At 45.4% G+C, this 14,500-nt stretch overlaps 1 protein-coding gene and 1 long non-coding RNA gene across 3 annotated transcripts; one reads left to right on the top strand and one right to left on the bottom strand.

The window, feature by feature from the left end:
• Nucleotides 1–20: 20 nt before the first annotated feature.
• Nucleotides 21–7,579, top strand: LOC134810188 (uncharacterized). The gene is made up of 3 exons (XR_010157668.1): nt 21–121; nt 220–305; nt 7,459–7,579. It is a non-coding gene; the product is annotated as an uncharacterized LOC134810188 (long non-coding RNA).
• A 1-nt stretch (nt 7,580) lies between these two features.
• On the bottom strand, nt 7,581–13,991 carry PRR3 (proline rich 3). Of its 2 annotated transcripts, NM_001045499.1 has the most exons (4): nt 13,860–13,965; nt 13,104–13,166; nt 9,177–9,467; nt 8,806–8,912 (listed from the first exon to the last, which is right to left on the bottom strand). In NM_001045499.1, the coding sequence occupies exons 1-4, from the start codon at nt 13,963–13,965 to the stop codon at nt 8,806–8,808; spliced, it is 567 nt and encodes a 188-aa protein (NP_001038964.1). The 2 variants fall into 2 exon arrangements, with proteins under 2 accessions (XP_009449097.1, NP_001038964.1); XM_009450822.3 differs by lacking the exon at nt 13,104–13,166 and having other exon boundaries at nt 7,581–8,912; nt 13,860–13,991.
• Nucleotides 13,992–14,500: the final 509 nt, after the last annotated feature.

The following is a 14,500-nucleotide window of genomic DNA, read 5'->3' as shown; positions in this document are numbered from 1 at the left end:
GGCCGGCGTCCGCTTGCTCTAGTCGCGTAAACACATGGCGTTTACGACTGTCTGGGGAGCCTGACGCCGTGACCTCCCGACGCCGCGAGACTCAAGGAATGAACATAATAATTTCCTACTAGTATGAAGGAGTTGAGGCATACTGTTTTTTTTTTGTTTGTTTTGTTTTTTGTTTTTTAAAAAAGCATATTCTAGTTTCTATCTGTAACTCGTTTCTAGTTCTGCCACCGCGATGCCGAAGGCGCCCAAGCAGCAGCTGCCGGAGCCCGAGTGGATCGGGGACGGAGAGAACACGAGCCCATCAGGTGAGGCTGGTAGGCAAGGAAGAGACGAGAGGAAGGGGAAGAGAGAGGAGACAGCGCGTGTTTTAGGAGAGGGTCATGGGGCGCGAGACTGACTGGGTCATGGGCAGAAAAGACAGTGCAGACCAATGGCTAAGGGAGAGGTCTGATCGGTCCAGTGTTGAAATGTGTCACAAAATCCCGAAGTGTACAATTGTAAACAGGGAACTGGAGCCCAACGTGCAGAAGTCATGGTGCAGTGGAGCTTCGGTTCATTTATTTTTTTTGGTAACAGCTTTACTGAGATATAATTGACATACAATAAACTGTACACAAAATAAAATGGCACCCAAACTAAACTGCAAAGTATCACTTAAATAAGTTTTGACATGCATAAACCCAGTAAACTATCACCACAATCAAGACTTTGGTTCATTTCTAACTCTACCACTTAATATGGGAGCTTGAGCAAGGTGCTCCTGTAGTTCTGTCAGCTCTCAAACCACTACAATCATGCTTTTGTTGCCACCATTGTCTGAATTCACACTTGCCAAAGTCAACAGATCTGGGGCCATCCTACTCACTCTCCCATCAATGTTTGATAGACTTGGTCGCTCCCTCCCTCCTTTGTTTTCTTCAGGGACACTACTCTCTATAGGTTTCCTTTGCATCTAATGGGCTTCTCCTGAAGTCTAAATGTTGAAGTGCCTCAGGGCTAAATCTTTGACACTCTCCTTAATCTAGACTTATCACCTATCACCTCCTGACTTTAAATACCATCTATAACCAATGAAGATTCCCAAACTTCTCTTGCTGGCCCCCAACTTCTGCCCCGAGCTCCAGGCTCATGAATTCAACTGCTTATGGGACATCTTCTCTGAGATCTTTAATAAATCTCTCTCATACGTACAAAATGGAGCTCTTGTTCTTACTCCTAAAGCCTGTCTCTTCCAGTCTTCCCCATCAAGAAATTGCACCACAGGTCATTCAGTTATTTGGGCCAAAACTGAAAGGTCATCATCCTCTTTCTCCATTCCTCCTCCCCTAATCAATCCATCAGCCAGCTAAGTCTGCCTCATTTTTTCATTCATCTGTTCAACAAATATATTTATTGAGTGTATAGTATGTGCCAGGCACTCTTCTACGCTCTTGGGATACTACTGAATAAAATAAAGATCTCTGTTTACATTTCTAGCAGGGGAGATGATCCTATAGATAAAAGAAAATATGGATCAAGTTTAAAAGTATCAAGAGGACAGATTTTAGTCTTAAATGAGGCCTCAGTAAAGTGAAATTCAAGCAAATCATTAAAGAAGATTAGTTTTGGCCACATGGATTTCCAGGAGAAGGGCCTTTCTAGCATAAGAAACAGCTGGAGTAAAGCCCTGTGACAGGAGTGTTCGGACATACATGGGGAACAAACAGGAAGGAGGCAAGAGGGGCTGGAGTGGCATGAGTGAGCCAGAGTTGTGGGAAAGGTGAAAAGAGAAGTAAAGCAGGGTCTGGATTGGGAAAGGTCTTTTAGATTATCTTAAGGATTTTGGCTTCTTCTGTTGATTTAAATGGAAGTCACTCAGAGTTCTGAGCAGAGTGATGTGATCCAACCTACATTTTAAAAGGATGACCTGGGCCGGGGCGCGGTGGCTCATGCCTGTAATGCCAGCACTTGGAAGTCCTAGATGGGTGGATCACGAGGTCAGGAGATTGAGACCATCCTGGCTAACATGGTGAAACCCCATCTCTACTAAAAATACAAAAAAGTTAGCTGGGCGAGGTGGAGGGCGCCTGTAGTCCCAGCTACTGGGGAGGCTGAGGTAGGAGAATGGCATGAACCCAGGAGGCAGAGCTTGCAGTGAGCCAAGATCCCGCCACTGCACTCCAGGTTGGGTGACAGAGCGAGACTCCGTCTCCAGAAAAAAATAATAAAATAAAATAAATAAAAGGATGACCTGGCCAGGTGCAGTGACTCACACCTGTAATGCCAGTACTTTGGGAGGCTGAGGCAGGAGAATTGCCTGAGCCCAGGGGTTTGTGACCAACCTAGGCAACATAGCGAGACCCCTTGTCTCCGTATATAATACAATTTTTTAATTTTTATTTTATTTTATTTTTTTGAGACAGAGTCTTGCTCTGTTGCCCAGGCTGGAGTGCAGTAGCGTGATCTCGGCTCCCTGCAACCGCTGCCTCCTGGGTTCAAGCAATTCTCCTGCCTCAGTCTCCTGAGTAGCTGGGATTACAAGCGTGCGCCACCATGCCTGGCTCATTTTTGTATTTTTAGTAGAGACGGGGTTTCACCATGTTGGTCAGGCTGGTCTCGGACTCCTGACCTCGTGATCCACCTGCCTCGGCCTCCCAAAGTGCTGGGATTAGAGGCGTGAGCCACCACGCCTGGCCTATAACATTTTTTAAATTGTTAAATAAAAAGGATGACTCTGGAGGCTGTGCTGAGAACAACCTGGGCGGGAGGTGGGAGGGGGCGGGCAGCAAAGAATGGGCAGAAATGACAGAAGCAGGGAGATCTATTAGGAGGTGATGGTGACTCAGACTAGGGTGACAGCAGTGGAGGTGTGAAAAGGGCTGGTTTCTGAATGTATTTTGGAAAAGAGCCAACAAGTTTTGTTAATGGATTGGAGGTCATGTTTGACAAATAGAATTAAGGATGACTCCAATATTTCTGGCCTGAGTTAACTAGAAAGATGTAATTGCTATCAACTGAGACTAAAACATAACCCAAATTTGACCACTTCTCTCCACCTCTACCCTGACCAAGCCATCGTCTCTTCTCCCTGGACCACTGCACTGCGCTGGCCTCCTAACTGGTCTGCCTGCTGTCATTCTCATTCTCTAGTCTATCCTTCACACCTACAGTCAGAGGTAGTTTTAAAATGTAAATCCATGGGCCAATCGCAGTGGCTCACGCCTGTAATCCCAGCACTTTGGGAGGCTGAGGCGGGCGGATCAAAAGGTCAGGAGTTCAAGACCAGGCTGGCCAACATGGCGAAACCCTGTGTCTACTAAAAATACAAAAATTAGCCAGGCGTGGTGGTGGGCGCCTGTAGTCCCAGCTACTTGGGAGGCTGAGGCAGGAGAATCACTTGAACTCGGGAGGTGGAGGTTGCAGTGAGCTGAGATCATGCCACTGCACTCCAACCTGGGTGATGGAGCAAGACTCTGTCTCAAAAAGAAAAAAAAAAAAGTAAATCCATTTGTTCAAAGTATAAAAGTATTTAAAAAAGTATAAAATCCAGAATAAAATCCAAATGCTTTACCATAGTTTATAGGGCTCTGTACAATATGCCCTCTGTTAAACATCTTGATCCCATCTCCCACAGTCTAGCCACACTGGGCTTTTTTTTTTTTTTTTTTTGAACCAGGATCTTGGTCTGTCATTCAAGCTGGAGTGTAGTGGTATAATCATAGCTCACTGCAACCTCAAAGGATCCTCCCACCTCAGCCTCCAACTAGCTAGGACTACAGGCACACGCCACCAGGCCTGGGTACTTTTTAAACATTTTTGCAGAGACAGGGTCTCACCATGTTGCCCAGGCTGGTCTCAAACTTCTGAGCTCAAGCAGTGCTCCTGCCTCAGCCTCCGAAAGTGCTGGGACTGCAGGCATGAACCACCACGCCTGGCCTGGCCTTCTATTTTTACTTCAAACACCCCAGAGTCATTCCTGCATCAAGGCCTTTGCCTTTGCTGTTCCCTGTGCCTGGAACGCACTTTCTCTGTGTGTTCATATGGTTTGTTCCCTTGTTTAATTTTCTCTCTGTGTGTTACCTCCTCAAAGCAGCTCTCTCTTTGTATCAACCTGTTCTCTTCTACCTGTCACTCTCTAACCTCTTTTTTCACTTTATTTTCATTTGAAGCATTTACTATTACTTAAAATTATATTACCTATGTATATTGTCTATCATCCTCAAAGCAATGTAAGCTCCATATGGGCAGGGATTTTGTCCTTTTTATTGATGTAGCTCCAGCTCCTAAAACAGTGCTTGCCCTACAGTAGGCACTAAAGTGTTCACTGAAAGTATGCAAAGCTTGGCCAGGTGCCGTGGCTCATGCCTATAATCCCAGCACTTTGGGAGGCCGAGGCAGGTAGATCACCTGAGGTCAGGAGTTCGAGACCGGCCTGGCCAACATGGTGAAACCCCATCTCTACTAAAATACAAAAAATTAGCCGGGTGTGGTGGTGGGCACCTGTAATTCCAGCTACTCGGGAGGCTGAGGCAGGAAAATCGCTTGAACCACCCCCTCTCCCCCCGCAAAAAAGTATGTGAAGCTTAAATAAGACAAAGACAATGTCTATAAAGAGCTTAGCAGGGTACCTGGCACTGAGCAAGCAGCCAGGTGACCCCACACTCTGAGATCTCTCCCTGCCTCTCCATCATCCCTCCTTAGTCTCCTTGTCTGGCTTATCCTTGTCCTTCTTCACTTAGCAATTCAATGTCAGAGTTCCTCAAGGCTAAGTTCTGGGCCCTTCATCTACAGATTCCTCAGAGAGGTCTATCCTAGCCACCATGTCTTTTTTTTTTTTTGGATATGGAGTCTCGCTCTGTTGCCCAGGGTGGAGTACAATGGTGCAATCTCGGCTAACTGCAACCTCTGCTTCCTGGGTTCAAGCAATTCTCCTGCCTCAGCCTCCCAAGTAGCTGGGATTATTTATAAATGCCCACCACCACGCCTCGCTAGTTGTTGTTATTTTAGTAGAGACAGGGTTTCACCATGTTGGCCAGGCTGGTCTCGAATTCCTGACCTCAGGCGATCCACCCGCCTCAGCCTCCCAGAGTACTGGGATTACAGGCGTGACCTACCGCGCCCGGCCACCATGTCTTGAGTAGCTCCCCAACTACTGTTTCTATTCAGTACCCCATTTATTTCCTTCATATGATTCATCTCAACCTGTAATTATATGTTTGCATACTTTTAAGAAAAACAGTCCCTGAGAATTGGGAACTGGCCTGACAATAACTGGCAGGCTTTGGTGTTGCTGGGAGCTGGCCTGTTGCCCATAGTTAGGCCATGGTACTCTTGTTGAACATAAACTATCTCACAGAAAATCAGTGTCAAACAAGGTCATCCTGTGTTTGTGATGAAATTAGACAAACTTCAAAATCTTGTCTAAGCACAAAAACACCACACAGTTCCCTGTCAGCTAAAATGTGTTGGCATTTTTACCTTACAGCTTTAGCCATATTTCATTTCTCCCTCCTTCTAGATAAGATTAAGAAGTAGTCATAGAATTGCCCCTGCTTTCTGACAGCATCTAAGCCAGAACAATTTCCTGTTTCTTTTGAAATCACCAAACACAAACCCTAATCCTGTCATTCCTAGCCCCCTTTTAGGGAGATAACCTCTGTAGAATTAATAAACTCAACTTAAATGCTTGCCCATAAGTTGAGGAGCTATAAGTTAACTTTTAAGAAGTTTCTTCCGGCTGGGCGCGGTGGCTCACGCCTGTAATCCCAGCACTTTGGGAGGCCGAGGCAGGCAGATCACCAGGTCAGGAGATCGAGACCATCCTGGCTAACATGGTGAAACCCGATCTCTACTAAAAACACAAAAAATTAGCTGGGCATGGTGGTGGGCGCCTGTAGTCCCAGCTACTCGGGAGGCTGAGGCAGGAGAATGGCGTGAACCTGGGAGGCGGAGCTTGCAGTGAGCCAAGATCATTCCACTGCACTCCAGCCTGGGCGACAGAGCTGAGACTCCGTCTCAAAAAAAAAAAAAAAAAGAAGTTTCTTCCCAGACAACTGGTGTTCTCAGCCCTTCCTCCATCCTGAGGCTTTGCACATGGATGAGGAAGCCAGAGCTTCACTTTGGACAGTGAATAGAAGCTTGTGGTTGTGAATCTGAAAGTTGGGGGTTGAGGTTCTGAATACTCAGGGACCTTGTAGTGGTGGCATTGTCACACATCTTGGATTGTTGATTGTCCACCTCTTGACCTGTGAGAGAAATAAACTTCTTTTTAAAAATTATTTATTTTTATTTTTATTTTTTATTTATTTATTTTTGAGATGGAGTCTTGCGCTGTTGCCCATGCTGGAGTGCAGTGGTGCGATCTCGGCTCACTGCAAGCTCCGCCTCCTGGGTTCACGCCATTCTCCTGCCTCAGCCTCCCGAGTAGCTGGGACTACCGACGCCGGCCACCACACCTGGCTAATTTTTTTTTCTATTTTTAGTAGAGATGGGGTTTCACCATGTTAGCCAGGATGGTCTTGATCTCCTGACCTCGTGATCCACCCACCTTGGCCTCCCAAAGTGCTGGGATTACAGGCGTGAGCCACCGCGCCCAGCCATAAACTTCTATCTTAAGACTTCTTTTTAAATGGCAGTTACATAAGCCAGAACTACCTGGAGAAATCTGATACTTTTATTTTGTCCTGTAATTTTCAAATGTCTACTTTTCTCCAACTCTACTACCCAAGTCTATGTCACCATCATGGCTCACTTGTACTACTGAAGTAGCCAGTAGCCTTCTAACTAACTTCCAGGTCCAAGGTGGGCCCCCTCCATACAAGCTGATTTTTTTTTTGAAAAGCCAGCCTAAGCCATGATACTCCCGTCTAAAATTCTTCAAAGGCTTCTGTTCTAAGAAAAGAGCCAAATCTTCATGTTTTCCAAGGCCCTGAGTGGTCTAACTCCTCTTTCTTCTGCATCATCTCCCACTGTCCCTAGGTTTCTTAGCTCCTCTTCCCCTAGGTCTTTTAGCGAAGACCTTTGCCTTGACTTCCCTCTCCCACCCCACCTCCTGTTTATCCTTTGGAGCTTGTCTCAGTTGCATCTCCTACCCTGACTCCCTTTATTACACAACTCTCTTTCACCCTCTTTTCTTCCCTGTCTTCTTCCCAGCACTTTTGACAGGTTTAACTTTACATGCTATTTGTGATTATGAGAAACCTGTCTTCCCTGTACATTTTAAATCCACTGGCTTTGGCTGTCAGTTATCTCTAGTGCTTGGTATATTGCCTGGCCCACAGGCATTCTGCAAATTGCTGCTGAAAGACTCCTTCATCATTACCACTCCATAAACACAAACTCTGCAAAGTAAAATATTTAAAAATAACTCCACGGACACCTGGCCTTTCCTTTTTCTTACAAAACTTTGCCCTTGAACATAAGGCAGCTTGTTCTGGTTGATGCCTACAGGCTAATGGAACCTCCATTGGTTTTTTTCAGCCTGGAAGAACCTTAAGCTTTGTCATTCCCCATCACTAGTGTGTATGAACTAAAGAATGAGCTGACTTCACCAGGTGAGAACAGCTTCATCTGCACCTCCAGAGATGACTAGAACACAGGGATTAAATAAAATGCTGGTTTCCACTGCATTTATTACTAATATAAAAAAAGTTAAAAAGGAAAAAAAAAACAAAAACCTCATTCTCAGTTCTCCAACAGCTCTCACCCCTCCCTCTTGCCAATACAACTCCTGACCCATTTCCTCAGGGCCAGTTCAAAACTGAACCTGTTCACTGCTGTTTTCACAGAAAACAACCAGTGCCAGGGATGTAGGGGAAGAGGATTGGAAGAGGGCAATAGTACTGTCCAGGTTCTACCCAAAGATAGGCAAGGTGGAGATTCACAGAATTCAAATGAATGGACTGGTGGCCTCACAATAACATAGTCTAATTAAAATGGGCTGGAAGGGATCTAGGTAGGATAAAGCCATTGGAGGCTTCATAAGACATGTCATGGGTCTGTGTCAGACTCAGAATAACCAACAGGAGAAGAATGGGGAGGGCCAGGGAGGCAGTCTGATGGAAAGTTCACAATTCTCCCATGTTGGGAAGTGGGAAAGTCCAGAGGGCACCAAGCGCCTCACTCATTTTGGCAGGAAAACTTATTCTAGTGCTGGGAAGTCACAAAAATGCCACGGACACTGAGAAAGGCTACAAGGGGATGCACAGTTTCACAAAGCACGGTGATCATAGACCATAGCGGTGGGGATCATGCTACTGACAGAGAAACTATGAAATCCAAAGGCAGGGAGAGTGGCCTTTTAGGAAGTAACTCTGCACCAGTCACCCAAACTTGACCCCAGGTTAGACAACCTGGCTGAGTTTCACAAGCAGCTGACAACATTGGGGGTAGGGAATGTCACATAAAAAGGACTTAAAACAAGCAGCTAAAAGAAGGGAATGGTAGGAAACCGCTCCAGGGCTCTCAGGAATTGAGGGCAATACTGGGGAACAGGTGGACAGATGCACAAGAAACAGCACCAAAGAGGTTTCCTGTTCAGCAGTCATTTGATGACGGGAAAGAAGATCCAGGAGGCAACTGAAAGGAAGCAAAGATGGGTCCCGAAGGCGAGTCTCTACAGGCTGGATCAGAAGAAAGCGCGTATGCTGCGCACCAGTGATGCAACACAACTCTGGACCCCACACGGGGGAGGTGGTGGATGGGGTGGGTGTGTCACTGACTGAGGGTGTTAGAAGAGCCTCACAGTAGCCATCATAGGGCTACAGAGAAATAAATGGCTGCTAGGTCACAGAGAGCTCCTTCCAGCCTGGATGGGAAGGCACAGTCTCACAGAGGAGGTCCATTGACGCCTGGGTGGTAGAAGGCACAGAGGTCCTCATATCGACAGTGGCCCTTTTTGGCAAAATGTCGGCAGACAGGGCGGTCGGATTTGTCTGTGAACAAGTGAAAATGGAACAGTTAAAAATTTGAGCAACAAAGAAAACAAATACAATGAAACGCAGAGACAGAAGGAGAACTGATTTTCTACCCCCTACCATTTCCAGGTATTTTGGAATGGTAGTCTTTCTCCTGGGAGAAATAACATTGAGGTCTACTTCTGCTTCAAAAGCAAAAAGGAAAGCCCAGAGAAGATCGTGAATGATCTTCTGAAAATTAGGTCACTCTGGGAGTAATGGGCATAACAAAATGGACCTCACCTTCCATAACCTGGGGGTCATCCTTGGGTGGGCAGGTGTTCTTGATAAGAGACCAGCTTTTGAGCCTTCGAGGGTTTCTCTGTTCTTTGTGAAAGCTTCCCCGGGTGGGACCCCCATGGCCTGGCCCCGGAAAAGGAGGTTCTGCATTGACTCCCCACCAACCACGACCATATGGGCTAGACCTGGGGCCAAGCCCTCTCCGAATTGGGCCTCTACCCCAAGGAGGAGGTGGGAGACTCAGCAGTGGTGGAATCAGTGGTCCCCTTGATCCTGGAGGACCTCTGTGAAGAGCTGGAGAGAGAGAGAGAGAGAGAGAGAAAGACACAGAAAAGTGTCTAATGGGCAGCTGAATCCTGATAAGCCGTGATTAAAAAAATTTTTTTATTGAAGAACAGCATACATAAAGACACACCAGTTTTAAGTGCACAACCCAATTCTCACAAAGTAGACACACTTGAGTTTCCACCACCAGGTGAAGAGATAAAGCCTTATTAGCACCTCAAAAGATCCTCCCCTTGTGCCCCTTTTCCCATTACCCACCCTCCTCCCCAAAGGTAACCACTATCCTGACACCATAGGTTAGTTTTTGCCTGTTTTTGAACTTCACAAAAATGGAATCATACAGTCTGCATTCTTTTATGTCTGGCTCCTTTCGCTCAACATCATGTTTGTGAGATTCATCCAGGTTGCCTGTAGCAGTAGTTCATTCATTTTCGTTGCAGTGTAGTCCCATTGCATGCATACACAACAATTTATTTATCCATTCTACTGATGATGGACATGTGGGTGGTATCCAGTTTGGGGCTATAACGAGAAATGCCACTATAAACATTTTTATACATGTTGTTACACATACGTATGCATTTCTGTTGAGTATATACGTAGTAGAGGTATTACTGGCTTATAAAGTATATGTTATGCTCAAGTTTCATACATAATGCCAAACTTTTTTTTCACAGTGGTTATACCAATTTGCACTCTCACCAGCAGTTGTCCTATAGCCTTGACAACACTTGGAATTGTTAGGTTTTTAAATTTTGCCATGGTGAGTGTGAAAAGTGGTGGTTATTTTTTTGTTTGGTTATTATTATTTATTTAATGAGAGATTGGGTCTTGCCACACTGCCCAGGCTGGTCTTGAACTCTTGGGCTTAAGTGATCCTCCCACCTTGGTCTCCTAAAGTGCTGGGATTACAGGCATGAATCATCATGCCTTGTTTTGTTTGGTTTTTATTGTGGTAAAAAACACATAAAATTTACCATCTTAACTATTTTTAAGTGTACAGTTCAGTAGTGTTACATATATTCATATTGATGTGAAACAGATCTCCAAGTTTTTGTTTGTTTTTTGAGATGGAGTCTCGCTCTGTCACCCAGGCTGGAGTGCAGTGGCGCGATCTTGGCTCACTGCAACTTCTGCCTCCTGGGTTCAAGTGATTCTCCTGCCTCAGCCTCCCAAGTAGCTGGGATTACAGGCGCCCACCACCACGCCTGGCTAATTTTTGTATTTTTAGTAGAGATGGAGTTTTACCATATTGGCCAGGCTGGTCTTGAATTCCTGATCTCATGATCCGCCCACCTTGGCCTCCCAAAGTGCTGGGATTACAGGCACGAGCCACCATGCCCGACCTCCCAAAGTTTTTTATCTTGCAAAACTGAAACTCTGTACCCATTAAACAAAACTCCCCTTCCTCCAGCTTCTTTCCCCCAGCCTCTGGTAACCATCATTCTACTGTTTCTTTGAATTTGACTTTATTTTTATTTTTTGTTTTGACAATCTTGCTCTGTCATCCAGGCTGGAGTGCAGTGGCGTGATCTCGACTCACTGCAACCTCTGCCTCCCAGGTTCAAGCAATTCTCATGCCTCAGCTACCCGAGTAGCTGGGATTACAGGTGTGTACCACCATGCCCAGCTAATTTTTCTATTTTTAGTAGAGACAGTGTTTTGCCATGTTGGCCAGGCTGTTCTCGAACTCCTGACCTCAAGTGATCTGCCTGCCTTGGCCTCCCAAAGTGCTGGGATTACAGGCGTGAAGCACCATGCCCAGCCCCTGAATTTGACTTTAGACACCTCAGATAAGTGGAATAATACACTATGTCTTTACTTAACATAAAGTCCTCAAAGTTCATCCATGTTGTAGTATGTGACAGCACTTTCTTCCTTCATAAGGCTGAATAATATTCCATTGTATGTACACGCCACATTTTATTTATCCTTCCATCAGTGGACATGTGGGTTGCTTCCACCTCTTTGTTATTGTGAATACTGCTGCTATGAACATGAGTCTGCAAATATCTCAAGACCCTGCTTTCCATTTTTTTTTTTTTTTTGATATATACCTGGAAGCAGGAGTTCTGGGGTAATTCTATTTTTAATTTTTTTGTCATCTGGTAGTTCTATTTTTAATTAAGAGGAACCTCTTCATATTGTTTTCTATAGTAGTTTCACCATTTTATAATCCCAGCAGCAGTACACAAGAGTTCTAATTTCAAAGTGGTATATTTTTATCTTGCATTTACTTGACAATTAATGATATTGAGTACTTGTTCATTTAGACCTTTAGTTCATTTAGATCTCCATTTTAATAAGGTGTCCTGTGTTTTTGTCAATTTTTCAAATGGCTTGTCTGGAAGAGTTCTTTATATATTATAGATACAGGATCTTTATTTGTTATATTTATTGCAAATATCTTCTATTGTATGGCTTCCTGTTAATTTCTTAATGGTATTATTTGGCAAGTTTGTATTTTGTTTTTTCTTTTTTTTGAGACAGTTTCACTCTGTCGCCCAGGCTGGAGTGCAGTGGTGCAATCTCAGCTCACTGCAACCTCCGCCTTCCAGGTTCAAGCGATTCTCCTGTCTCAGCCTCCTGAGTAGCTGGGATTACAGGCACACACCACCATGCCCGGCTAATTTTTGTATTTTTAGTAGACACAGGGGTTTCACCATGTTGGTCAGGCTGTTCTTGAACTGCTGACCTCGTGATTCACCCGCCTCGGCCTCCCAAAGTGCTGGGATTACAGGCGTGAGCCACTGTACCCAGCCACAAATTTATATTTTCTAACGGAGTTCAATTTATCAATCTTTCCTTTATGGTTAGTGTGTATACGTGCATTTCTTGTCTGTTTAAGAACTCTTAGCTACTCTTAGAAAATACATTTACTTTCTAGAATAATTATTCTCTTACCTTTTATACTTAGATCTACAGTCCATTTGAAATAGATCATTGTATATGATTATGAGTGCAAGGTGAAATTCCATTTTTTTCACATGAATATCCAATTGATCCAATATCATTTATTGAAAAGACCAACTTTTCAGTTCCATCTTCATCATAAATGAAGTGTCCACACATGTATGGGCCTGTTATTGGACTCTTCGGGACATAAGTCCTGTTGACTTATGTCTATCATTGTTTCCAAACTGCATCGTTGTAACTATTGTAGCTTTATAGTAAGTCTTTTTTTCTTCTTGTATTTAGAGACAGGATCTCACTATGTTGCCCAGGGTGGCCTCAAAAACTCCTGGGCTCAAAGGATCCTCGCACCTCAGCCTCCTGAGTAACTGGGACTACAGGCGTGTGCCACCATGCCCAGCTTACAAATCTTGATATTCATAGTAAGCCCTCCCACTTCAAGATTGTCTTGACAGTCACCTTGATATTTTGCATTTCCCTATAATAATGTGTATTTCCACAAAAACATTATGGGTGTTCTGACTTGGAATGCATGAAATCTATTTATCAATTTGGGAAGAAGTGACATTTTTACAACATTGAGTTTTTAAATCAGCAAATATACAACTTCTCTCCATTCATTTAGGGATGGAATCCCTGATCTTTTATTTTTAAGTCCTTCCTGGGTTTTATCCCCTCCCTTGCTGTCTTCTCTACGACCTAATACAAGGATCAGGGCCCCTTCCTCCTCACCTGACTTAGGGTCGCCAGGTTTTCCATTGGCCATGGGGGGAGGGCCCAGAAGGCTGGGTGGTCCTAAGAGCAGACATGAAAATATGGTCATCAGAATGGATTAAAGGACTGATGATTCTGTTCTTAGGTGTTTTTCTTGTATTACTTCTTAATCAACCAGTAAAGTCAGGTATATTTTCAGCAGTCTTAGGAGTTCTCACCCCATCTATCTGCCCTTTTTTCTGCAAAGCTGTTTCAGGGTTTGCAAAAAGTAGATATTCAATCAAAGGGGATAATGCAGGAAAAGATACTGACAACTTTTTTTCTTCACCGTACCGTCGCTATCCAAAACAACCTAAGTGTCTCCAGACATGAACCAATCCCTCACCTTAACTGCTGGCCAGAGGACTAGTTCAGAGAAAGCTGCACCTGTACCTTTTCAGTCAAAGTCTGGATACAAACTGTCATCCCAGTCATCGCAATCTGCAACATCTCTACTACCCCTTTCCCCTACTGTTCTGCGGCTGCGCAAAGAGCTCTTTATTCTCTCCACCCCCGCCTTCTCCAGAAAGGTCTGGGGCCGTATTGAGGTTGATGGTTCCAGTAAGAGAACTCCTGGTTCAAGGCTCCATTTGGGACAGCCCCACTTCCATCCCTCCCCAGCGCGTGCGCCCTTCCTCCTTCCGTTACAGCCCCCTCCTTCGCACCTTATTAGCCCCTAGCCCCTTGCCCGGACGGGCTTGACAGGCATGTGCACATCCCTCCCAGACCCCTCACCGATGGGACTCCCATCCTCCTCATCTCCAGTCTCTTCCCGCTCGGGCAGTGGGGGCTGCTGCTGTGTCGGTGGCTGGTGCTGATTCTGCTTCTTTCGTTTCGGCATCGTGTCTGCGGCAATGGCTGCAGCGGGATTTGGAGGGTAGTGAGGAAGGGGCACGCGGGGATTCTGTTTCCGCTTCCGGGGGGTCGGTGGGCAGCAATGCTGAGGCTCCCGCCATTCCACTTCCGGAAGGTTGCGGAGAACATCTGCGGCGGCCGCATTCCGGAGCAAACTGCCTCCCTCCGTCTCTGCCAGGCATGGCGGCAACCTCACACCTTCCCTTTGCTGCGTTTCTATAAATGCTTTGAAAAAATTACTCTCTTCTTCCCTCGCTGGAAAACACCACAACCAGCTCCTCAGAGTGTGTCACAGAGTCAACAGGCCCTCGGGCCAGAGGGCCTGAGAAGAGGACTGTCGCACCGTAAGATCGCCACATCCGGTCCTCGGTTACTATGGTAACAGCTGCAGGCACAACTTCGTGCCCTTTGACCTCCCCCCAAAAGTCCTTGTCCCGCTTGGGTTTCCCTTCTCGCCCGCTTTTGCACTTACGATCTGTAAACCTGCTCCTTATCATCGTTCCCACAAAGAATTTCGGTCC

The sequence above is a fragment of the Pan troglodytes genome, chromosome 5 (assembly GCF_028858775.2).
Source record: "Pan troglodytes isolate AG18354 chromosome 5, NHGRI_mPanTro3-v2.0_pri, whole genome shotgun sequence".
In the NCBI taxonomy this organism is placed as follows: domain Eukaryota; kingdom Metazoa; phylum Chordata; class Mammalia; order Primates; family Hominidae; genus Pan; species Pan troglodytes.
The sequence above is the reverse complement of the archived record's forward strand: the minus strand, read 5'-3'. Positions and strand labels throughout refer to the sequence as shown.

Excerpts from the sequence above, each read along its gene's own strand:
- PRR3 (NM_001045499.1), bottom strand. The coding sequence starts at position 13,965 with ATGCCGAAACGAAAGAAGCAGAATCAGCACCAGCCACCGACACAGCAG. Across the intron at positions 9,468-13,103 it reads ACCTGGCGACCCTAAGTCAG|CTCTTCACAGAGGTCCTCCA; the intron begins GTGAGGAGGAAG and ends CTCTCTCTCCAG. Across the intron at positions 8,913-9,176 it reads TGACCCCCAGGTTATGGAAG|ACAAATCCGACCGCCCTGTC; the intron begins GTGAGGTCCATT and ends ACTTGTTCACAG.